Below are 27,410 nucleotides of genomic sequence, written 5' to 3' on the forward strand. Positions count from 1 at the left end.
TTTGAGTTAATGGCTATTGAATGTTTCATTAAAAATTAAGAAAAATTCCGAAAATGTTCCACTATAATTCATATTTTCTTAATTGTGAATCAATCCTTACCCATTTCTGATTCAATTTAACAAAAAACTGAATGATGATGATGATGATACTAAAACATTTATTGTATTAAACTCAGTATATTGACTTTACTCTGCTGGCATAAAATTTATATGAGGTCAGTAATAATTTTTTTTAGATATTTTGTCTTTATAGTGTGTGCCATACGATTATCTAAATAAAAAGGGAGATAAAACCAACGTAATTTATGCAAAATTATGTTGACTAACAAATAAAATCTTAATTTTGAATATTACAGCAAAAATATTTCAACGAAAAATAAAATCTGCAAAAATTTAGTCCAAATTTCCTCTATTTTGCTTCAGGGGCATGGTCACGATTTTGGTCATATTTTATTTTTTGTTTTTATTATTTACAATGCTTTATGGATGCATTTCTAATGCAAATGAAATTTGGGTGCCCGTCGATGAGTTTTAAGCAAGATACAGGGCTCACAATTCTTCGTCATGTAAACAAGGCTCGTGCCCTGTTTTTGTTTACATAGGTTCAATATATCAATAACAAATCTTTTTCAAGTTGGTTTGTCTATATTCTGATTCATTTTAAGCATATAAACAGTATCTAACGATTAACACATTCATTTAAAACTGGAATTTTCACTTCAACATTCAAAATGTAAACAAAAGCTTTGTTTACATAGCGAAGAGATGTCAGCTCTTTAACTCGCTTATAACTCAACAAATGACACTCAAATTTTAGTTGCCTATTAAAAATGCCTTACTGAAGCATTTTAAACATTAAAATCGAAAGAAAAAAAAATTGACCAAAATCGTGACCATGCCCCTTTAAGGAAGGAGTCTTCTCGTTATAAAACATACTTCTTATAATAAGAAATTCACGAAATTTTGACACAATCAAACGAACCATATTACCAAATGATTTTATCAGTTTAATCAAATTTGACTTTTTTGTTTTTGCATAAAGGTCAGGTCAATGTCACTACCTTTTTTTTCAACGTAAAGGATGATAAAAATAAACCTAGCTTTTTGCAGTTATGTAGACATTTGTTTGAGATTTGAAAGTTCTATTCTTCAGTGAAATGATAGAATATCAGAATGTCCTTCAGCCTATGCTACTTAATTGGAATAAAGATCTATACTAAAATTGACATTGCTTAGCCTGCATTTTCTCTAATTTTCCTAAATTTTGAAGAAATTTGTATTATTTTTTTATGCTTCCAATAATAAAAAAATTCTGATTTTTATGTATTATGAAGACTTCTATAAAGATATAAATTGACAGAAAAGCTAATTTATTGAACATTTAATAAGAGAGAAAACTGATTAAGTGATTTTTTCACAAAAATCAATGTATAGAATGGGCGCTTTAAGGTATCGGATGTACAATTGAGCCAGAGAGCTCGGGATTTTCCGGGATGAGCTCGGTAGATTACGGAGCTTGAAATAAATTTTCAAAAAGTCGCACTATTTTTTATCTAACATAATAAACAGTAAAGAATAAACAATTGATGCATAAAGTCAAGCAATATTTTTTCCTTAATTTTAAAACGAGTTATTTTAACTTTTCCCTCTTACGCTGATTGTGACGTTGTGACAGCTTTACGTCATTTGCCGTTGTATGACGTAATTTTTTCCCGCGGCGCTCTTGCAATGACGTGAAGAAAAACTCCTAATTTATTGAGTAAAGTTTGCAGTGCACAAGTCACGTATTTCGTCGAAAAATACTGAGTAGGTCGTTTTAATCATTGATTTCGTAGATATTGTGACTGTGCATAACTTGAATTGGGGTAATCTGGTATTGAATGGTCTTATTCAATTTGTTCAATTTTTTGTATACCTAATTTCATTATACATACAGAGTGTTTCGGACCTAACATTTGTATAACGGCGTATTTGCTACTAACTATTTTTAATAAGTACCATGCATACGGATTTCGTGGTTAAAATGCGTGTACACATTTATTGTAATTTGATGTTTAAACATCTCCTTGTTATTTTCTGTAAATCAAATTAACAAGAGTCGTATAATGAAATTTCTATTCATTGATTTATTTGTTCATCGGGATTCCAAACAATTTTCTTCTCGCATTTCATGTACATGTGCATGAACGGTACATTTTTTCGTCTTTTTCAAATCGCTGGATTTTCTATCATTCAAATAATACTATTGGATACTGATTCCGAATGCTTTAAAGTCAATTCGTTTCATTTTGCTGTTAACATAAAAGAGGCGCTTCACCATCCAATGAAATCAAATACTTAAAATTTGATTGACAGGTTCAGCCAGATAGCCAATGTCCGATGTTATGTGTGGTATTTGTACACAATTTTATCGTGTAAAAAATGCATGCTTATTACAACATCACAGCGTCATTAATGGTTGATTGATATTTTGTTATAACTGTGTAAAGCATGTTGATGTATTGTCCATTCCACAATATTGTACCGATACGGAAACATCGTAGCCAGACTTTATCGGCAATCTCCATTTTAAAACTAACTGAATTTTTTTGGTTGAAAAAGAATTCAATTTTGAATAAAAAGATAATACAATGTATATTGTTTTCTACGAGTTAAAGGTTTGGAATGAATTCTAATTAAACATTTCACACGGTTCTCGCACGCTTTGTTCGTAACGCAATACACACCTGATGTGACCCGCAATTCACGACTTCGTTGTATTAGTAACAATGTTTTTGTGCAAACATTTTGCTGAATGAAAAAATCCCAACAATTTAGATTTTTATTTCAAAAATTACAAGTTCTCAATCGTCAATCGTAAAGGAATAGAAAACAGGAAAATTACCAGGTAATGGGAATATGCGTTGTGTGCTGGATTATGAATGCGACTGCTGACGTAAAGAGGGGGGGGGGGGGTAAAAATCAAGCGACGTCGTCATGGTCATTGTAAAAAAAAATTGCAAAAATAAAAAAAAAATTGATAAAGGTAATCAATTTATTTCAAAACTTTATTTGTATTGAAATATGTTGGCAATTTTTATTTGATAATATATTATTAATGTTACACATGTTTCGTCAAAGAAAAGTAGTGTTTTCCCTTGCGTGATTTGCAGCGCTAGAGTTACTTCCCCATAGTGATTTGGCGGGGAAAAAATCTATTTTTAGAAACAACATACCCTTACCTATCAAACGAGTACATAGAATATATACCTTACCGGGCATCATTTTTTGGTCAATTGTACATCGGATACCTTAAAAAGCTTATAAAAATGTAATTTGATAGGCAAATCATATTTTAAAAACATATCCTGAAATCTAAGTATTATATCATTAGTTCACATTAGTAAAAAAAATCCAACATTGATGTTATTGTTTTTAGAATGCTAAAACAGACTCATTAATCTGCAGCAATTCTGAATTGTGAAACATGTGATATTTTCCTACGCCAATGTTCCGCCAAAAATATAGTCTTTGTTAGATTCTAAACATTGATTACTTTTTCTTTGCCAAATTATATGATATCAAAAAAGAAAGAAAAACATACTGTTTTAATTTCCTTTCATCTTGATTTAAAAAACAAATAATCAAATTTACGTTTGACAAGTTAAAAACCAGAAAAGACACCTTCCTTAAATTCGAACTTTCTTTTAACCTAATTCCATAATATAGAACAACTATCAAATGCTATGTCGAAACTTATTTATGTCATAAATACTCTTTTGGGTTTTGAACAAATTCTACTCATGACATTGAACTTTATAGCAATCCGAATTTGAGAACTCAAACCCCAAGTAAACAACGTCCTTAGGATAAACTTTCTTGAATTTCATAGTATTTTAAATTTACATTCAAGCAATTTAATGAAATGAATCAAACGACTTTAGAGCGATAAAAACAAAGATAATACCTGTTCAGTGAAATCCTCAATGATTGCTTTCCAAAGGCATAACTGCTCTATCTTTCTAAACATCTAAAAAAACAGTTTGTTTAAATATTTTGAAAAAGGTATCATGTTTAATTTAAATGGGTCTCTAGACATTTAAAGGACCCTGTCTGTCCTGTATAGGTATTTAAACACGCCGATTTGGGGTATTTAGAGTAGAAGGTCACACCACCTTATCGGTCACAAATTAAACCTTATCTAATCTAATCTAATGTAGCTTATATGCACGTTTGGGAGGTAACTGATGTGAATCCCAATTAAAATGACTACTGCAAAATATCTTTGTATTTGTATTAAGTGCTTTGTTTAAAGATATATTGTAAATATCGTTGGTTTATGAACTTAATTTCAAAACTGACAAATTGGGGTGTTATTCATGTTTTTGATCTCTTGTTATGAATTAGTTATGCATTACAAATCATCTTTATCAAAATGCAAAAAAAAAAAAAACAAACCAAAAACAAAAACAAAAAATCCAAAAAACAAAAAACAATAAACAAACAGAAACACACAATTCAGCGGCCATTTGTTGCCTAACTGAGTAGTTAAAATATGTTCAAATCGTCTTCTATAACTGATGTCTTTATCAAAACATAAAAAATGCTTTCATTTATTCGGTATATAAAGGTAGCAGCATTGCCGATAAAAATACATAAACGCGAAAGTGCGTATTTTTCTGCATTGTCGCTACTTTTTAACCCGTATGAATTATCAAAGAAAGCAAAATATTGTTTATATCTAATTCTTTCTTTTAACAAGATAATGATTTGATTGTAAAGAGTAAGTAAATGTAATTTTATTCTTATTAATGTATATCAATACATTGGATTAAAGAAATAACAAAATCCTCTCATAAGGGAATTTTAGTCTGACATCATGATGATTGTTTCGTGCAGTCCGTGATATTTCTTTGATATCTGGAGGTTTTGACAGATCGAGAAACTGGTTAGGACTAGTTCGTATAGGTTACAGTCTTGTCAGTTTCTATACAGCTGTACATTACAATCAACTCCAGAAAGAGATAGAGAAAATCACTATTAGTAGACGTATATATAGTCACATTAAACACGTATCATTGTAATATTTCCTTTGGTGTAACTATTTGTAAATTTCCTTATTGACTTTTTAAACTACTTTATCACTTATCGTTCGCTATTAAAATACAAATTATAAAGGAAAAACCAATCACTATAAGGATTTGAATTCAAAATATTTATAAATTGTAGACCAATATTAAGTGTGAAAAAAGGACATCAATCAGCCAAACTCGCCCATGAAATTTACTAGGATCCGACACTCTAAACCAAACTTCTCGACATTTTTTATTCATTGATATATAATTTTATATATAGTAATATAGTCAATAGTGTTTCGGAGGTTTTTTAAAATGGGTATTTGCCTGAAGGCCCGCTTCTTCAGGAGTCCACCTTAGCAATGTATCCTGATGGTAAACGTGACCTAATAGTCATATCGGCTATGCTTTTGTCCTTGCTATAGGCAATAATCGATACCGATGTAAAGATTTCTTTGCATCTCGTGTCTGGTTTTATTTCTTTCCAATATCTTAAGGAGGCCGATTTGGGTTTTTTTGCGGGAAAACTACAATAGCAAAACTCTTTATTTTTTAACCATATGTAATTTAAACCAACTCTAGTTTATATGCGAAGGTTCATGAAAATCGACCGTCTGGTTCTTTTAAGGGACCATCTCAATATAGAGGTACATTTACTATAGGAATGTATAGGAAACTGTCATTTTCCGCACATCAAAGCAGTTTTAAAAAATACTACAATAGCTTTTTTTCTCAAATTGTTATATATGATAAGTAATATCATTTCCTACCTTATATGTAAAAAACACAAAATTCTACTCTCTGGTTTTTAGTGGGGGCCATCTCAAAATATTAAAATGCACCAAATTTTGCTATATATTTGGATCATCACGAATGATGATTGGTATAATGGAGTCATTCCAAAAATGAAGAAAATATCCTCGAGGATAGCATCATTCTGTATATAAAATTTCGACAGCGTACAATTTTTACTTTTTCTTTTATGTTATTTCTTATAACGTACTCCTACAAAGCCTTATTTTATCATAACGTCATAAAAGCACAATGGCAATGCTCCCCTACCGCACAACGTAAAAATCGTGTTAAAAATAAAAATTTCCTTTAAAACTCTAAATATTTTTAACTGTATTTTGTTTATTGTGTTCAATTTTATAAATGATATTGAAAAAAATTCATAAGAAGTATAAAACAACTGTATTATATTAGAATGCCCAAAAACATGCGCAATGCAAACTAAAGTCGGCCTCCTTAAGATGCATTTTTTTTTAATCCTTTGATTCTCGGATTATAATTTGTGACCATAACTAGTTTATTTTGGAGTTTCGATTGGCTGTTATTTTTTTTTTTATTAAGGATCTCATTTCTGTCTGCTCCAATAATGTTTGTGATAATAGGGTTTATTTCTGCATCAGAGAAGCCCTTCTTTAAAAAGTGTTTCTTAAAGTCTTGTAGAATTACATTGAAAAGTGTAGAGTCATTGCTATTTCTCACTTGACTTTCACCATTATACATTCACCATTAATAAAACCTTTGAATACCGCTGGGTTGTGAGAGCTTTCTCTGTGTAAATACTACAAATTGTTTGTTGGTTTTAAGTATGATTTGATATCTAGTTTGTTAAGTTCTTGGAATTGTCTTCCTTTATACACTGTTGTGTCTTAAAAGTTCACTGAATCAACTGAGATTTCAAAAGTGAATTCTAAATGCGGGTGGCATCGATCGTCAAATTCAAAGAACTCCAGAATCTCAGTCTTAGAATCATTAAAAATGATGAAGCCATCATCTCTAAATCTGCCGTAAAAAAACAAGACTTTATTAGCGTTTTGAAACTGGAAACTCAATGAAATGATTGATAGGTTTTTTGGAACATTCAAATATCAGATACCTCCGGGGTGTGAAAAAAGGACACCAATAAGCCAAACCCGTCTATGAAATTAACTAGAATATTAGGAACAAAATATATAAATATCAACGAATCTACCATGCCCCTACCTGAGGATGCTTCCACACAAGTTTCAGCTTTTCTGGCCGATTGGTTTTTGTGAAAATGATTTTTAAATATTTTTCTCTATATATCAATATGTAAAAATTTACTCCTCATTGGACCCAACCCTACACCTGGGAATCATGGTTTGAATAAACTTAAATTTACTCTACCTGAAGATGCTTCAACATAAGTTTCCGCTTTTCTGACTGATTGTTTTCTGTGAAGATTTTTAAAGATTTACTTTTTATTTTCCTACCTAAAAATTAGACCCTACTTGTGGCTCCACCCTACACTCTACCCTCCGGGGGTGTCATGATTTTAACAATTTTAAATCTACATTTCCTGATGATGATTCCACAAAAGAATCAGCTTTCCTTTTCAGTTTTTGAGAAGATTTCTAAAAAATTTTTGAAATTTTTCAACAATTCCTAATCACCCCCACTATAAAAAGGCGTGATCCTTAATTTTTATTTTATATAAATCCTTATTGAAATTTGTCAATGGTTCCAAAGATGTTGAAAATGGGAAAAATTAACTGACAGACCGACAGACAAACAAACAGACGATAGACAAAATGTGATCAGAAAAGCTCATCTGAGCTTTCAGCCCCGTTAACATTAATGTAAACAAATATGCTTTGAACTTCATGTATATTAACTCACATTAAATCTAGTAAAGGCTTTCATACATAATCTAGATATGAAAAACATATTTGTTTACTGAATTAAGTACAAAGAGCCCATTCAAAGAGTAACATATACCTAAATGGACATCCATACGTCTAAGACAGTGCATATGAAAGAAATATACTGTCCATAACTATATTTTATATTTAGAAAATAGAAAAACACGTAGAACGTGGGGTCTCTTTATCACCAAGAAAATGTAGGAACGTAGTTCTGAGAGTTTGTGCATGGCGTTTGTGGAACTGAAGTGCCTCTTTATCTCTGAACCGGTTATGTACATGTATAAATAAATCCAGATTTAAACTGAACATAATGAATAATTCCAGATTGATTCCACAACACTCCCCACTTAATATTGTCACAATATTTCCACTTATATAAAAAATTCGTGTTATCAATTTTCAGCCAAAATCAAATGGTGCAGTGTCTAGGATAACACCACCTTAAAATATACAAGTTAAAATGTACATGTTTGACTGTCATAACATAGATCATCACTATGCCTAATTCAATTGTTAACAATGTCATCATTTACACTGAATATAAAATAAATGTTCAACAATAAACATCTATTCAATAGGGTAACTCAGTTCACTGATAAGTTTCATATAAGTACATTGTTTCCCATTCTCAATAAGCTTCTTCAACAAATCCAACAGTTCACTAACATCGCGCTACATCTTTATCTCTGACGAACACAAAATCCCCGGCTTTAAGGTTTGGTGTATCAGAAATCCACTTACGCGAGACTAAAGTATCGAGAAACTGATCATTCCACCGATTCTAAACGACATCGGAAAGTACTTGTACTTGTCTCTACTGTTCTTCATACAGATCCAGAATGTTGACAATCACACAGGTAGAGAAATTTCCGATATTTTCTGATTCGATAGTATTACAGGGCTCAACATAAAAGGCATGTCTGGATCACTATATATTGTAGTAATCGGTCTAGAATTATTGATTGCGGTGACTTCGGTCATCAGAGTACTAAAATCCTCATGGGTGAGATTCTTACCCTATTGTTCTAATATCCTAATAGTAGAACATCCAGCATACGCTGCGCCACTCATATAATCCTTTCCCCAATTCCTCTCATGTGGGAAGAATGAGTGGCGTTAAAATCCACTCTATTATAGACTGGTCCAGGAGATTCTTTACGGGACCTTGCATCACTTCTGTGTTAAGATCTTTTGTAGCTTCAATGAAGTTTGTGCCACGGTCAGATCGCAGTTTTCTAACATTTCCACGGATGGCAAAATTTTTTCGTTATGGTTGATGTATTATGAGCTTGACATGGATTCCATCAACTTCTATATGATTAGCTCTTGTCGTCAAACACGTAAACATTATAGCCCATCGCTTGCTTTCAGCTCCTCTGGTTTTACGTGTCACAATCGACCAGGGGCTAAAGGTATCCATACCTATGGCACTAAACGGAGGTCCTTGAGTTACTTTAGATGATGGTAAATTTCCATCCTCTAAGACATTAAGTTCCCACGTAATCTCTTATACACAATACACTTATGAATCACTGTTTAAATCAGTTCCCTCACACCAGTCATCCAGAAGCCATTGTTCCCTGATGAGCACCTGTTTTTATGGACATGTAGCAGAATATCGTTTGCAACATGCGATTTCCTATGAAAATTTTCTTTGTTCAATTGGAAACACACTAAGGTTCAATCTGCCTCCAATTCTCATAATACCTCCCTGATCCAAATATGGGCGTAGATTCCGTAATGAGCTGTCACCGTGGTGACGGTTTCTGGTCTTGTAAACGCAAGTCTTTCTCTTTCTTACAAAAAAGTTTTCTGTGTTTCTTTCACTTTCTTGTTTCATGGCTAAAAAGGCAAGTATCGTATACTCTTTCATTTTCTACCAACTGTTTAAGAACTGTAATTGTAAATAATAAAAAACTTCATGTAGAAAATCTCTCAAAACGATTTGTTAGGTCTGCAGTCTTTGATACTATCTTGTTTTATCTTCATGAAGGTACACGAGTAGAAAGTATTCATCTTCAGGGTCTTTACTGATCTGCAGAAATGCAGGTCCTCTTAGTTTATAACAGATCATGTCTAAAGATGTACTTAATCCGTGTGTTCTTTCAATAGCTGGGTTGTCATCAGATTATACATAATTCCACTGCGAAGGGCTTGATGAGCGTAAATTGCGTACAATTGGTTACGTAGTTGTAAAAACGACTGGTATGATAATTGATGTAACCAAGCACAGTCTTGCTGTCGGAATACAATGTGTTGACAAATGAAATGTTTAAATGCCTCTTAACAATTTGTGCTATTTTAACTGCCATAAGAACGGTGCAAAGTTCTAATCTTGGCATTGAATGTCCATTGAAAGTGGCCAATTTGACATTACCAAACTCAAATGATACTTCATTCCTCATAACATATGGTACTTTGATGTACAACACTGCAGACACTGTTTGTTGGAGGCAACACAAAATACATGAAACTCTACATGGTCACAAAGGCTCAAGGTTTTATGATATATATTCCAGGAACGGAAACGTTCTTAAGTGATGAAATGGACCTTTTCTAAGATCCCCATGAATTTGAATTAGGTCTGCATCGATTTAAAATATACATTGTACTCGATTAAGTCTGGACTTGTTTTTTGAGATGTGGGGGTACATGTGTTTCTAGTATTATATAGGTAAAATGAAAGGAAACCTATGCATTTTCGTGTTAATCAGGTCGTTTATACATTTATACTCATAACTCAATTCAGAAATTATTAACCCAACAGTTATGTAAATAGGGCCCTACCTTAATGCAAAGAACCTTTTTTTAAAGTAGACATGCTTTTGTTTATAATCATCCATCTTGATGATAATTTTGTAGAAACACTTGGTAATTGTCAAAACATTGTTAAATGTACATGGGCAATTATTACCAGGTTTTCTTTGTATCAAGCAAAATATCTCCTTTAGTCAGAGTGCATGGATTAAGATCTAAAAAAATTGAAATAAATGACAATAATAATAACAGGTTATTTCAAGGGTCGTATGCATGATCGTAATTTCCGTTTTAAATGTTTACAATGATTCAGTAAGGCATTTCTAATAGTCGTGATATAAGCGAAACACATAGCTCACATTTCTCTGTCATGTAAACAATGTTTCTGATCACATTTGGAATGAATGACTTTTTACAGGTTTATTGAACATATATATAAAAAAGAAAAGAAAAAAAAAACTGGGCACAAGTCTTGTCTATTTAATGAAGAGTTTTTGAGCTCTTTATCTTGCTTATAACTCTTTGACTGATAATAAAAATTTTGTTGATCATTAGAAATGCATTTCTAACTATTGTAAACAATAAAAATAAATAATATAATATAAAAATATTTAATAAGATTAATATTTAATCAGAATTGTGACTATACCCCTTTAAATGTACGGATACCTACGTAGGACCAACATTATCTTCACATTGTATTAAATGTAGTTCGAATTACTAGCCGCGCATTATTAGTCAATGCAGCACCCAACTACTAATAAAATCTTATTTTTTGAAAGTATATATGACACTATCTAGCTATTTATTTTGATATTAAGTTGGAGTGTTAAACAATTTAAAAATTAAACCTTTACTTAAGTGTTGGACAAAAATAAACTCTGCCATATATTTCAATACCATTGCGCAGATCTCACAAATTAAAATATGGTTTTTTTCGAAGTTTATGAAAATTACTTTTACCAATACATAGAAAAGTCATATTACACAAACGTCTATTGTTTTAATCAAAATGTTATAAATGTTTGTTTTTGCAATATAAAACATCACTAAGAAAATATTGGCAATCATTGATAAGAACAGAAAAAATACAAGAAGCTCAAATATAAATGTGATTTGGTTTGTTTCCCAAGGACAATTCTGGATCTTCAAAAATTAAAGAACGAACGGCAAAAACAATATCCATATTGTGCAGCAACAGTGCAAAATTCTGCAGGTTTTTCTGTAAACAAAATATAAAAAAAAATATTGAAAAATGAAGGTACCATTAAATTTTGATCATAAAAGTATAAGAACAAAATATATACTATACAAAATTTCTAACACCCCTCTTTAGTTTTATTATTTATAAACCTTAACATAACTTTTTAAGTCGTTGCCACTATCAACTACTGTTTAAATTGCTTAACTGTTCATGTCAAAACAATATAATCGAGTAAGTAATTACAAGACCATGACTGTTTTTGTTAAAAGGCTTGGAAGTCGTGTTCTCTCTGTTTTTCAGATGTGTTTTTCATATCAATGCAATTAGATCAATACCCTGCCTTTAGCTGATTGTGAAAAACATAAAACTAATACAGAAAAATGTCTTCTCAAGAACCTTAAAGATCAGTTGACATGGTCAAAGGCGTGGTTCACATTTGGTTTGTTTTCTTTCACAATGTTTGCTTTTTTAACTGATGTTCGAAACAGTGAAACAGCTATTCCTAATTCATGATATTCAACACAGGTCGCTAAATTTTTAACAGATGCTACAAAATCATTCTAAGGCCTGACAGGAAATTCAATGCAACCTGAAGAGTTAAAGACTCACCATTAAGGCCAAAGTGTCTCTAAACAACACGTCAAGATAACCGCTACATTATATTAATAGTGCCTGTTTGGGAGGGTAACTGTTGAAATTGACACACAGAGAAAACTATTGTCAACCGACGCGAAGCGGAGGTTGACAATGTTTTTCGAGGGGTGTCGATTTCACTATTTATTTTATTAAACATGAAAGTATAATAATATGAAATGTCATCTATCTGATAGCGACTGCACGGCACATTTAAAACACATCAAAGGACTTTATAAACGGTACGATAAAAAAGCTAGGAGTAAGAAAGTTACTAAGGACCCGAATTTCAAAGAACTAGACTACATATACAAAAGGTATAACGTTAACCTCACATAAAGTTTTTGTAATCAAATGTGGGATCACTATGAGATGTTGTTATCAGTGCAGATGGGGAATGCACGAGGTATTAAAATTTTGAATTTTATTTCATATGGCATCTGTACCCTGTTGATTTATTCATGAAGCCCTTAAACAATTTTGATTGATTTTTTTTTTTAAAATGCTTTGCTAGTTTTCACTCTTCATATCTATTCATCGTAATGTTAAAAAAATAAGAATCAGGAACAATGTGATACAAACACTTGCCTTGGGCGTTAGAAAACTTGACAAAACTCCTGAAGATTACACTGAAAGCGATAGAATTTTAAATCAGCTTTCTGGTGTTTTTTTTATTATTATTTATTACTTGTGTGGATTAACTTAACTCATTTTCGAATATATATATATATATATATATATATATATATATATATATATATATATATATCTTCCTTTATTACCTTGCAAGTTCCTTCTCATACGACGTGGCCTTCGATTGGACCAAAGACAAGGAAGTCTGGTGTATGTACTACTATTAGCACTTTGTTTCCACTGTTTGATGTTCTCTCGACAATTCTTTGAATATATCTCGTATTCACGTTTTCGTTTAGCATCGTTTTTCAGGAATGCTTGACCTGGGTGTGGCATAACATTACCAACATTGGTAGCTCTATTTGACTGACAACAGCACGACGATAGAATTACTTCAGAACCTATATGAGAAAAGAAAAAAATTATATTGGTTTTTCTTGTTATTATAAAAAAATAATACAATTTCGAACGTCACAGATAAGCAAAATTAAAATAGAGTTCTTTAAAATTTCGCTATTTACAGAAGGCACCCGTGAAATTAGTTAATAAGAAAACTTTAATTTTTTTTTATTTTATTCTTAATATATTAAATAATTAACATAAAGGTTTTGAAGCTTTGCATTTTTTTTTTAGTTATTTATTTTACCAGCCAGAACGTCGTGTCTTTTGATATATCTGTATGCACATATCTTATTTGACTTGTCCTTTGCTCGAATCCATAGAAGATGCGCATCGAAATCGAACATCAGGCCGGATGGGCACGCGCCATTTGGTGTTGTAAGAAGGTAAGATAAAAACTGACCATATCGGTTAAGCATATGTACAGCTGAGTCAAATGAGTCAGAAATCAGAATATGTGATAGTGAGTCTGTACAAATCCCCTTCGCCCGGATCTTAAAATCGGATCGAGTTTTTTCGTACAAGAACTGATGTCGTCCTGAACAATCCATCCCCAATACACCAGAGAAAATCCCAGCCACAATGATATCGCCATTGATGTTTTCTGTTATTAAAGCTGGACGCCAATTTTCAATTTGGCCAATGATCTGTGGTTGATTTTGCAACTCACGTTTTTCTGTGATATTGTACTTTTTTATAATGCATGTATTTGTATCATTGTTACACATACCAAAAATTAAATCTCCAGTCAAAGGTGAACAGTAGACACAATATGCACGGCAGAAAAATTTTGACACTATGGGTAACTGGCTTTTTGATGTTCTATCTTTCGATAGCTTTAAAACTGTCTCATTTTTATCAAAGTAAATAAGTTCTTTTTCTCTCGTAACAGTGTGGTTGCCGTAAGAGTGGAATGATCTTCCAATGTTGTCCTCAATTTGAAACAGTTTTTCACCTTTTGTGTTCGTTAAAACAAGGTTGTCTCCGTCATATAGCCATATATGGTCTGGGGACTGAAATGACATGTGCGAATCTATATAAGTTTTGAATTCGAAATCTTGATTTACCACGGGTTCAGGCATAATCTCTAACAAAGTCTCATTCCCTAATGGTCGAGCCATAAAACTCAACTTTGGAAATACCGGCATGTTCACAATTGTTGGTCCCTCAGAAAGAGACAAACGACCATATTTCCTACAATTTGGACAGCAATATTTCTTGGAACTACAGATCTTTTTTACAGTTGCTAAAAACATGAGTGGATTTTCTACAGACTGTTCATAAATTTGTTCATATTTTTGTATCCAGGCGAGATGGCATTGCAGTTTCATTTTTTGTATTGAACATCTATGCTCGAATTTAACGTTAATGCATGCTAATTTGTTCTCAAGTTTCTTTGTAATCTTTGCAAACGTTGTCTCTGTTTGAAATGGGGATTGTTTTGTCTGTTGAGCGGCTTTTATATCTTTTTTTATGCATGCTAATAAAATTTGTCTATTATAAAGAACTTCACTTTTGATGTTGTAAATTGTTTCACTATGCTGTGATCTTTTCTTTTCGACTTCTTTTAAAAAGTCTAATTTTTTATGTTGGCCATGTTCCGTACAATCCTTACAAAATTGAGGTTTGCATTCTTTACACACCATCTCATTCACATTTTGGGTATTTCTCACAGGTTTCGTGCAGAGTAAAAGAAGTGGATTTGGCCTGGTAGATCACAACTTCATGATTTTTGGTATCTAGACATATGTTATGTTTTTCTTTGCATATAACACACATATCTTTATTGCAGTTTTTGCAATGATATTCTGTCACTCCTTCACATTGAATACAACTTCGTATTTTACACTGTGCATTAGCGTGTATACTATTCATGTTGTAAACTGTCTCGATCGCCTAAACATTGAAGAAAGAGGAATTAAATTATAGTGAGAATAAAATTATACCAAATATTCCAACATATCAATATATAATCAACAAATATAAGCTTTTTAACCTATGTATTTAACGAGATTTGAAGTTAAAGTCTACAATTAAGAAACGTCTTGGGCCATTAGCCCGATGTCGAATTCGATTATTTGACTCGTGTTAAGATGTCGCAGGATTTGTCAATTTCCACTGTTTCAATCCTTCTCATAAGGTATATTTAACGAGGCCGAGTACAGAACGAGTACGCACGCTTTCGCGCAGCGTTTCATTTGTATTGTGACGTCATCTTTTTGCTTTGTTGACGCCATGATGTGATAGTTTCAACTGCAGATATTCAGCGAAATTTGTTGAAAATAGCTCGTTTGATACGTACAATTATTATTATATTGTGGAATAAACATATATGTCTCAAAGTATAAGCTTTATTTGGGCTCGGGTCAAAACGTAAAGAGGGTTTAGCAAGCCTAGCCACTGTCACATTTTCTTAACCCGCCTAAATATAGCGTAATTCATATATTTCAAAACAGTAACCGTGTATTTTATATTAATGACATTTAATGTGTGATGTTATATGTTTCGTTATTACTTAAATATGTCTAAATGTCTTAATAATATAATAAAGATCACCATTTTCGTCTTTGTCAAATAAAAAATAGCCATTCTACTTCATCACTGTCAAGGTCATTCCGGAACCACATGAGATAGCGCTAGCTTATCAGACCTCAGTGCGCTTTCAGCTCTGCTTCAGTGTGGATGTGTTATCTTTACAATAATATTGTTATCTTTGACTTTCCCGCGTTTTTAAGTGAACAAAGGATTAACTTTGTAAATTAGTATCATGGCTACTGGTCATGATGAAGATGTCTTACTGGGGCCTTCTGATGATGAAACATCATCAGATTCAAAAAACATCTTTAGTGCATTGAAAACAATTCAAAGCACAATGGAATCTGTTGCCACTGGCATAAATAAAATGGGTGATGCATTTACTGCATTAGCAGCGGCAAACCCACAACAACAGGTCACTGACCAGTCTTCTACCTCTAAGCGCTCATTTTCGGAAATAGAGGAGGGGGAGACATCGGATGAGTATGATGACACAGATGATGTCAAAAGTCTCCTAAATTCCGCTGCTGGTAAAAACTCGCAATCATCAGAAAGTAAAGATTTAAATGAGTCATGTAGTGGCTCTGTGCTTGAAGAAATGGATGCTTTACTTGAGGATGATGATGATGTGGGGCCTGTTGTGGCTGAGAAGTTGGCAAATATTACAAATAAGGCTTTTTCAAAGCAACATGCTATTGAAAGTGTCAAGAAAAAGAAGGAAGTTCATAAAAGGTCTAAAAATTGTGATAAGGTGATGGTTCCTAGAGTGAATAAGGAAATTTGGAGACAAATGATGAAACAAGGTTTCACTAAAAAACGTGATTTGCGCCTAATGAACATTCAGAGTGCGATCACAAAGAGTACATGCGCCATATTAGGTGTCGCAGATAGTCTCCTCAAAGTGGATGAAGAAAAACATGACAAAGAGATTAGGAATTGTCTGGATGCTATCTATTTGCTTGGACATGCAAATACAGCTATGTCAATGCAAAGAAGAGAACTGCTGAGACCAGTATTGAAGAGCGATTATGCTGGTCTGTGTGACAGTAGCACACCAGTGACTTCTCTTCTCTTTGGAGATGATCTTCCAAAGTCATTGAAAGAAGCCAGGCAGATGGGAAATGTTGGTCGTGATTATCCGTCAAAAAACGGGAGACGATACGGGTTTCATCAGAAACCCAAGAACGAATATTTCAAAAAGAAGTTCCACAACAAGAAATTCAAAAAAGATTAGACACTAAAGAAAGTAGCTCTGAAGAACCTTATTCTGAGGTAAGGTTGCATGAGAAATTAGATTTTGTTCTGTTGAATTTTCAGAGTATGTAAAGAAAATAGTATCTAATGCTGAAAACCAGATTCTACACTTTGAGGGTGGTAGAATAAAGCATTTTTTGGATCAATGGATTAAGCTTACATCCGATCCAGAAATTCTTAAAATAGTTACTGGTATTGAACTTGAATTTATGGATGAACCTGTACAAAATAATATACTTAATCAATGTAGTTTTAACGAAAAAGAAATAAGTGCAATTGATGCAGAAATACGAAAACTACTTGACAAGAGAGTAATAGTAGAAAGTGAATATGAGAATGAACAATTTATTTTTCCCATATTCTTGAGGCCTAAAAAAGATGGAAAATACAGGCTCATATGTAATTTGAAGTATTTAAATCAATACATTCAATACCATCATTTTAAAATGGATTCGCTGTTTTCAGTGTTACGCATGATAACACCAGGATGTTATATGGCTTCCATTGATCTTAAAGATGCTTATTATTGCATACCTATATCTAAGAATTATCAGACATATTTGAAGTTTTATTGGAACTCAAAACTGTACAAATATAGAGCGTGTCCTATGGGTCTATGTATGAGTCCTAGATTATTTACAAAAGTGCTGAAACCAGTTTTTGCAGGGCTTAGAAAATCTGGACACCAGTCTGTCATTTATATAGATGATATTTACTTACAAGGGGACACTATTGAATTATGTAATCAAAATGTGATTGCTACATCAAATATTTTGAACAAGTGTGGTTTTGTCATTAACCCTGAAAAATCGGTATTTATTGCCAGTCAAGAAATTGAATACTTGGGGTTTATTTTGAATTCTAGAGAAATGACAGTGTCTATCACAAATCAAAAAGCAGAGAAAATGATAGGCCTTTGCAAAGATTTTCTTAAATGTAAGACAAATACGATCAGGGATCTGAGTGCCATCATAGGTAATTTAGTGGCAAGTTTCCCAGCTGTAACACATGGCAAGCTATTCTATAGACAATTAGAAAATGAGAAAATAGAGGCTTTGAAAGAGGCAAAAGGTCAATTTGATGCTGGGGTTCATTTATCTGAATTGGCCATAAAGGATTTACATTGGTGGTTACGAAATATCTTAGGTTCCAAAGCTCAAATTACAAGAGGTCAAGCTGATCTGATAATTGAAACAGATGCTAGTTTGAGGGGTTGGGGTTGCAATTGCCGATCACTCAATATATCAGCAGGTGGACCTTGGAAACAAAATGAAGCAAATTATCATATTAATGTTTTGGAACTTCAAGCTGTGTATTTAGCATTACAAGCATTGTGTAAAGATAAGCGCAATAATTCTATACATTTATTAATTGATAATACAAAAGCTGTGGCATATGTTAGGGAACAAGGTGGAAGTCGTTCCTTAGAATGCAATAAGATGGCTAGAAAAATCTGGATGTGGGCATATGACAGAAATATATGGCTTTCTTCTGCTCACATTCCAGGGAAAACAAATTACACAGCAGATTTTGAAAGTAGAAATTTAAGACAAGAAAATGAATGGATGCTTGACAAAAAAGTATTTCAAGATGCAATTTCACAATTGAATTTTAAACCTGAAATTGATTTATTTGCTTCACGCAATAATTGTCAAATAGAAAAATTTGTTTCATGGAAACCAGAACCTGAATCATATGCAATTGATGCATTTTCTATTTCTTGGACTAATATAAAATTGTACTGTTTTCCACCTTTCAGTGTAATACCAGCAGTTTTGCAGAAAATGGTAGTGGAAAACGCAAAGGGGATATTAGTGATGCCAAATTGGCCCACTCAACCCTATTACGCAACGGTCATGAAAAAGTTGATAGCAAAGTCATTGTATGTTCACAGACGCAAAACATTACTACAGTTGCCAGGGAAAAACGAAATTCACAAAATATGGGACAAACTGGACATGCTGATATGTCTATTATCAGGAGATCGATCTCAAACAGAAACCTTCCGGAAAACGTTACCACCATATTGCTCTCATCATGGAGATCAAACACAGCCAAACAATATGAATGTTATTTACGAAAGTGGGAAAAGTTCTGTAATCGAAGGGAGATTAATTCCTTTTCTGCAAATGTGAATAATGTGTTAACATTTCTAACTGAACTCTTTGAAAACAATTGTGGATATTCAGCAATAAACACAGCAAAATCTGCTATTTCGAATGTGGTCATTTTGACGGATTCAGAACATATCACAGTGGGAAACCATCCTTTTGTTAAGCGGTTCATGAAGGGAGTGTATAATCAAAAACCATCGCTTCCTAGATACAAATCTGTATGGGATGTGTCCGAAGTTTTGGATTGGCTACAGAAAATTGATATTGACAGTATTACTATGAAAATGTTGACTTTGAAAACAGTTATGCTGTTTGCCCTGTTATCGGGTCAAAGAGTTCAAACTCTACGCGCATTGTCTGTAGATAAACTAAAATTGACTGCATCTTCTGCAGAATTTCACATAGAGACTTTACTAAAGCAAAGCAAACCTGGTAGACATTTATCAGTGATTAATTTCACGAGCTACAATGATCGACAACTTTGTGTAGTGCGTCACTTGCATAAATACATAAATCTGACTAAAGATTTAAGAAAATCTAATGTACTTTTCATCAGTTATCAAAAACCATACGGTCCAGTTACAACTGACACTATTGCTCGTTGGCTTAAAACTGTGTTACGTAACAGTGGGGTAAATACAGATGTGTATTCAGCACACAGCACTATAGCGGCGTCTACATCAGCGGCAGCAGCCAATGGATGTACAGTAGATGAAATAATGACACATGTTGGTTGGACAAATGCTCATACATTTGCAACATTTTATAATAAAACGTGTATGAAAAATGAATCAACATTCAGTGATAAGGTTCTTCAAAGAAAATGAATGTAAATAATTCGTCATGTAAATCAATGATGATAGTTTGATTTGTGGAGAATACAGTTTTACATGTCTTGTTAGTAAATTACGGTCAAAATTATATGTTGTCTCATTTTATATTTAATAGCCTCAGAGCTTTCAATTCTCATGTGGTTCCGGAATGACCTTGACAGTGATGAAGTAGAATTAATAAATTAAACGAAACTTACCTGGAAGTTGAAGTTTGATTGGGATTCTACTTCATCACTGGAAAAAAATGGAGGAATCACATGCCCTTCCCTTCGTTAATTTATATTGCCCTCCCTTATACAAATTTTTTCATTAATTTCTTCGGCTATTAAAGGGGATTTAAACACTGAGGTCTGATAAGCTAGCGCTATCTCATGTGATTCCTCCATTTTTTCCAGTGATGAAGTAGAATCCCAATCAAACTTCAACTTCCAGGTAAGTTTCGTTTAATTTATTAATTATCTGACAAACTGGGAAATTGGGCATACAAAAAACAACTTTGATAAGACCCCTGGAACAAACCAGGATGTAAAAGGTGTTTTTTTATTTGACCATTTGATGCCTTTTAGTAATAACTTTAATATGTAGAATAGAAAAAGAAATCCCTAGGGCCTGAAGTTTAAGAAAATTGTAAAAAAAAAATGCGCAAAATTGACATAATTCAAGCAAAATCCCATAGGGTCCTATGTTAAAAATTAACAAACTTTGAGATGACCCCTTAAACAAACGGTGTGGTAAATGTCTTATTTTTTTTATCTCAAAATAATAATTACATCAGTAGAAATTCATGTAAACAATTTCATTCAAAAATCTATGGCAGAAAAAATTAGACCCAGCCTCGTTAATAGTTTTGATTTTGATGGGGTGGATTTGTTGGTGTCACACCTTTTTAATATTTAAAATGTACTTCAGGTATGCAGTTTAAAAATTCCATTTCGCTTGACCTCTCAAAAAGTTGTTATTGTGATCTAAATAGGTAATAGATTTTTTTTTTAAATTATAAAATTATTGGGATTTTAGATATTGTATAGCCTTATACTTAGAACATTTGACAATGTAACTGTAAATAAATCATAACAACCTTTTCCTTAATTTATATTATTGTAATAAATAACAAAGTATAATATAAAAACTTACTCTGAATCTCACTGCTGTACCGTAGGTTTCCGTAATCATGCAAGAGACATTTTCCAGTTTTCTTCCTTGTTGTTCCCGAGAAACCTATTTCAAACAATGTTTTTACGGTGAAAAAAGGGAAAGATGTCCTAGATCACCACGGTTAGTTTCCTGTTATTGATTTTATGAGACAATAAATTGTTTTCATTCAATATCTAAACATTATGTAAATGCAGGCAAGGAAACAATTTTGTAGCTAAATATGTTTCGTTGAAAAAAAGAATATAATGATTATATCCAGTAAGTTATTTTCATTTCTCTTTTTTCAGTGGCGGATCCCTTTTTCTTAAAAAAAAAGGGTGTAAACCAACCAGTATAAAATGGTTAGAATCAGAATAATTACCTTTTCACAAGTTTTACGTGGGCAATTTCACTCTCATAAATTATGTATATCCTAGTACCTCTTTTATTTTATAGGTTTTTGATATTGAGATCTTTATGCAAGGGTAAAATGTGGAAATTAAAAAAAATATCTAAAGGGTGTGAAATGATGCTTGAATAGTACAGTAACATACCATTTATTTGTAAACCCTAGTAGAAAGGTTTTTTTGTGCTTTAAAGGTATATGCTTCATTTCCTTTTTACGATCACCATTTTTATTATATATAAATTCTATGAAATAATATTTATATTAGAAGATATAGGAAAACATTCTTATTCTAAAGTCAACAATGAACGCAATGTTTCTTTACCAAATAAAAGTTTATAGCTAAACAAGGCATTTCTTTTAAAATAAAGGCAGGCTTGATGGTTAATCTGTTGACCACTAAGCTTCCGTTTCCGGTTCAGTAAATCTGATGTATGCCGATTTTCAACGCATCCTTAATTCAACTTGATTATTTTATTTTTTAATTCTCTTTTCAATAACGTGCATCAAGTGTTTTCAAGTATAAATCACATCACAATACATGTACTTATCAGACCTTATAAACCAACTTCTTAATTTTTATGGATAAATTGCGTTCTACGACATTTGGTCACAGTCAAAAGTATATCAATAACATTCCAGGTTGTTGCAAATCACGCTGTATTTAAAACAATCCTGTGTAATCCATTGGAATTATGGTTTCGGAGCAAATATGCAGTAACAATTATTACGACGACTTTCGATTTATGCATGGCTCCCACACATTTAATCATGGCAGGATGTCATAGTTAAACTTCTAATGAGAAATGTTGATGTAGAAAATTGACAAGTTTTACAATGCATTTTCATTAGATCAAAAACCAGTACAACTATATTATACGAATATTATACTATCAAAGGAATTTTTCGCATTGGTTACGTACATTTTCTTTATTTCAATTTCTAACATAACATACATGTATTTGATAACTAATAAAGAATAATTGCAATTATGTGGAAAAATTTCATGCATTATTTATAGTAACAAAATATAGTATTTCCAATATATTATAACTTTGTTTTGATTTCCTAAGAATACTTGATAAACGTTTTTTATAATACAAAATGTTTCAGAAACTTTCAGTGTATGAGTGAAGCTCATTTCTGTGTCTAAATGAAGATGAGCTGAACTAGACATTTCAAATACAGGACCGATCAGACCCAACCTAACACCAAAGTAAACCCAAACTATATCCCGGGTTTACTTTTTGGGTTTACTTTGGGTTTACCTGGGGTTTACTTTTTGAAAATTTTGGGTCCACTTGGGGTTTACTTTGGGTTTACTCGGAGTTTATTTTGGGTGTACTTGGATATTGCTTTTGAGTTCAACAGTACGCACTGAAGTGTGAAGCAGACCTGTCTTTTATCTTACCATCCTACTGCCTGTAATTTCTGCCCCTTGTATATTCCGAATACACAGTTAGCGTCTGTTTTAAAGGATATACCTCTAACTTGGTTTACTCTTTGTGTCCACTCTGGGTTTACTTTGGGTTGACTCTGGGTTTACTATGGGTCAACTCTAGTAAACCCGAAGTAAACTCAGAAAGTAAACCTATGGAAAATACAAATTGCAGTTGTCAATGTAGCGAAGAAACAGGCCGTCTTTATCCAGAATATGTATGCAGTTATTATCACTGTCTACGGTTAAGATTCGACATTGGCTGTCTGTATATATTGGTGTGGAAAGTTCTCTTTTTGTAGAGAGATTAGCAGTATACCTAAATCTGAGTTTGCCAGCCTGATTGATCACCACCATAGCAGAAGCTTCATAGTCAGCAACACATATCGCGGTTCTTGTTCTCACTGATGTATTTACTAATGTTACATGAAAAATAAAGAGGTTGGCCTAGGTCATCAAATTGAATACTTTGTTCTTTAGAGTAAACATAACGCAAGACTTTCTTTATCTTCGTCTTTATATTCATCTTTGATCATGACAACCAAGAGATTACAAAATGCTGTACTGCAAATACTCAGGGGTATCCAACCATGTTCTCTGAACACTTTATATCTATTTTTTCTATCTACTATGTTGACACATTTATTTCTTTCAACATCATAAAGCAGATCTCCACTACAGTCAACCGCAATGTCTCTAGGCATAAACCCAAACTTATTTACAGTTGACCTAACCTTATTTCCCTGAAGATTGTAAAGTTCAATAGAATTATCATCACCAGAAGTCCATATTTCTTCATCATTTTTACAGCACACATTGTATGCATTATAATATAGTAGCTTTATATCTGTTATGATTCTTGGCTCATCGAGAAACACTTTTTCTATGAATAAGAAGATGTCTTCGTCGCTTCCCGTTGCGTTGCTCTGTTTTTCTGTTACAATCGGATATGCTGATGAAGTTCCAAATTGTTCATAGAGTTCATCCATGTTGATCTGATTCCGAGAAAAAATCTGGTAAGGTAACAATAAGTTTAAGAGGCGCATTTCTGAATTCATCATTCCTTGAACTGTACCCAAGAATCAGGCTGGAATCATTTGAGACAAGCATATTCTTTAGATCTTGAATGCTATCTGTTATTTCATACATAATTTGTGTAACACCTTCGTCATGTTTATTGATGGTCATTAGATAATTTGCATTTAATTTTGAGAGCTCAGATTGATGTCTTCCTATTACTTTGTCAATTTTTCTATGCCAGTCTTCTCCCAGTTTGTTGATATTAGCTATTAAAGAATGGGCATGAGTTTCAAGATTGGATTTTCGATCTGAAATATTCGTTGACACTTTTGTATTTTGGAAAAATATCATATTCCAACTCTTTTAAATCTCTTCGTATTATCTCTCTCTTAGTTTTAATTATGGCTTAGTTGTCAGCTGTCTTATGTCTTCTCTTTCTACATCATTTCAAAGCACATATTTTACAAACTGGAAGATCACATTGTTCACAGTAACTCTCACGTTAATAATTGGTATGCTTTGTACATTTTGGGTTGTTATAATTTTTATTCTTGAATGAAACCACCCTATGTGGTATGGGTTCATTGGAAAGATGATTACAAACACAATCTTTACAAAGATTGAAGCTACATGTTTCACAATAAAGCAGTTGAACTGGTTTCTCGCACATTTCACATCGTACAACATCCTGAAGGTTGTGAGAAGGGTCCATAAGTCTGAATTAGAAAAAAGAGGTTTAATGCGCAAAAATCCACATTGGTAATGTAATTGTAACATGTTCTTGCCTTAAAATTAAAATATGTAAGAATATAAGAATATTAAAACGTGAACGTTTTGTTTTCCCCGAGAAAATATATTTTAAAGAGTCTACGAATATTCGTGCGCCCAATGGTAATTATTTACTAAAGTATATTAAAAAACTGATATTATGTTATTTTCCCAACACTTATGTGAGCTTAATGACTTTGAAAAGAAAACACAAGAAACTTAATTTAAAATCAGAATTTGGTGTTTTTTTCAGATATTTTATTTCTAGCAAATAGAAATAAACGTAAGTGTACTTATACCTGATTATATCTTTACAATAAAATTTTGAGTCATCACTAAACTTAGTTTATTACGTTAAATAGAAAATATAAGTTGAGGAAATATACGTGCAAACCACTAACCTTGACAATGTAAAAGGTGATCCCGTGTTTTATCGATTTCATATTGACAAGACATTGCTACATATACGTAATTGTTTACTGATATACTGGTATTACTGAACATCATATCATGTATTTACATAAATCTATATGAATAATATTTTCATTTTTAAAAGGCCAAGTGACTACATTAAAGTAACTTTTTGTTATCTAAGAATCATTGATAGGGTTTAACGTACAATGGTTTTTTGGCGAATCAAACAAATGGTATTTTTGAAAACTTTGTATCCAGGGTTGCTAAACATGGCCTTTTGAGATCATAATTTCTAAAAATTGCATGTAAAACAACTTGTTTACCACTCATATGAACGAAACATGCTGCATACTGTATGTTTAGCTTGTATTTTTCATCATATGATATCACTTTGAAAAAATATCATACATGTACCATAATTCATGTTTTGTCCGTATGGCGTATTACAATAATTCTATTAGGATTTTATTCTGCTCTGCTGTTTGATTTTTGTTGTGTTTTGTTTTGTTTTTCTATTACTTACAGCATACGTTGAATTAGATTGAGCATTAATTACAAATGCCAATGAAAAGAAACATACAGTGATGCAATAAGTATTTGTACAAAACTGCACCGTGTTTTTATCACACTCCGTATCCGTACATTGCAATGAAAAAGGGTAATAAGTAGATGTAGTTATAGTTTTCTTTATAAAGACGTTTATGTTTCACGTGTTGTTTTTTTTAACCTGCACTTGTTAACAATTCTCAGTCTTCTTTTTCTCTTCGACTTTCTATGACTATAATAACTATATTGTTTGTAAACTGACAGCAGTAGTTAGAAATCTAAATAATATCTACTTTATCATTGTTGCTAACCACAACAAAAATATACGATCTTCTACAATCTGGAGAGCTATAGATGTGCACTGTATGTGGACCATGACTTGAGACCCTGTTCATTCGTAAGACAAAATTAAAAAAGAGTTATTGTTCCGAGTTTTTAAAGTACATATATTCTGATGAATCAGAATGTTTTAGAAATATTTACAGGGGGGAGGGTTGTTTCATCCGCCATTTGCCACTTTTCTGTATTGGTAGCAATATTCTTCATGAAGAATGTTTTTTTTAAAAGAATTTTTTTTTTTACAAAATTTGCGTTCCCCCAAATTGAAAAATTCATTCAGAGAATCAATAATAAGGTAACCATGAGCAGTTGAATAAATCAATATGCACGTATATCTTTTTACCAATACACACCATGGCCATTTATCATAAATGCAATTGCAATGCATAAATATAAAACCGTTAAGTATAATAAAAACACGTATTCTTACCGCACGTGTGCATCTCACATAAATCGCATACAACAGTTCATTTATTGTGTTTGGTTTTGAATTAGAGCTGATTTGTTTTGGCTCGAAGTGATCAGTGTGTGTCCGAAAGCTTACCATCAGCTACTGAGCAAGCGCAATGCATAACTTTAGCCGTCAGCATTTACATATTTTTAAGGAAGCTTGAATTTTTTTTCACGCAATAATAAATGTATGCATAACAAAATGAAAGGTATATCGAACAATGTTAACTCAATCTTCATATGACGCAGTTTTTCTTCGTTGTCAACACACTGAGCATGCAATTTAATTTTTTTCAGACACCTATCGAATTCTCTTTATAAAATTCATACAAGACATATTTGGATAGTATTTTAAGTAGCCTACAGCTGATCAATAAAGGCTAATATTAATCCGTTATTTTGTTACTGCACTGAAAAATAAAGGTGGTTGTGGAAAGTAGGCCACAGAACAGTTTTTGCGTTTAAAGACAATATGGGGAAATTTTACTCGCCAACAGTAAACTGAAAAATTCGAATTAATCTTCCTTTGTGTTATCGCACTCTGTTGAAGTTAAAGAATCTACAAATTGGAATGTTGATTTTATTAACATTTTTGAAAATGTGTGATACTGTTGTGAATAAAGGCCAGTGTTGCAAATGGTCTGAAGTTCATTTCTCTTTTTGGAATCATTTTTTTTTTAATTTCAAATCAACTAAAAAAAATCATTTTAAAGAATCCAAACTCTTAAAAAAAACCGCAATTCCCTAATGCCTGAAAAAGGGGTGGGGGGAGAGATTCATATTAAGACATTTTAAAACTCAAAA

The 27,410-nt window shown here is 32.4% G+C and overlaps 2 protein-coding genes and 1 pseudogene across 6 annotated transcripts in view; 1 reads left to right on the forward strand and 2 right to left on the reverse strand.

Annotated features, from left to right (window-relative positions):
• LOC128162679 (uncharacterized) overlaps positions 1-4,088 on the reverse strand; it is a 36,343-nt gene extending 32,255 nt beyond the window's left edge. For 2 of the 5 annotated variants that reach the window (XM_052825934.1, XM_052825933.1), the window contains exon 1: positions 3,947-4,087. The gene's annotated coding sequence lies outside the window, so the exon portion shown is untranslated. Of the gene's footprint in view, positions 1-3,946 lie in introns of all 5 variants that reach the window. The other 3 variants (XM_052825936.1, XM_052825939.1, XM_052825935.1) reach the window with 3 other exon arrangements.
• Positions 4,089-11,519: 7,431 nt separating this feature from the next.
• On the reverse strand, positions 11,520-21,330 carry LOC128162666 (uncharacterized; annotated as a pseudogene).
• On the forward strand, positions 15,986-17,136 carry LOC128162676 (uncharacterized). The gene has a single exon (XM_052825930.1). The coding sequence runs from the start codon at positions 16,123-16,125 to the stop codon at positions 17,122-17,124; it is 1,002 nt and encodes a 333-aa protein (XP_052681890.1). The 5' UTR covers positions 15,986-16,122; the 3' UTR covers positions 17,125-17,136.
• Positions 21,331-27,410: the final 6,080 nt, after the last annotated feature.

Source organism: Crassostrea angulata, chromosome 9 (genome assembly GCF_025612915.1).
Source record: "Crassostrea angulata isolate pt1a10 chromosome 9, ASM2561291v2, whole genome shotgun sequence".
NCBI classification, from domain to species: domain Eukaryota; kingdom Metazoa; phylum Mollusca; class Bivalvia; order Ostreida; family Ostreidae; genus Magallana; species Magallana angulata.

Bases quoted from the DNA above. Each gene is read 5' to 3' on its own strand.
- LOC128162676 (XM_052825930.1), top strand. From the start codon at position 16,123: ATGGCTACTGGTCATGATGAAGATGTCTTACTGGGGCCTTCTGATGAT.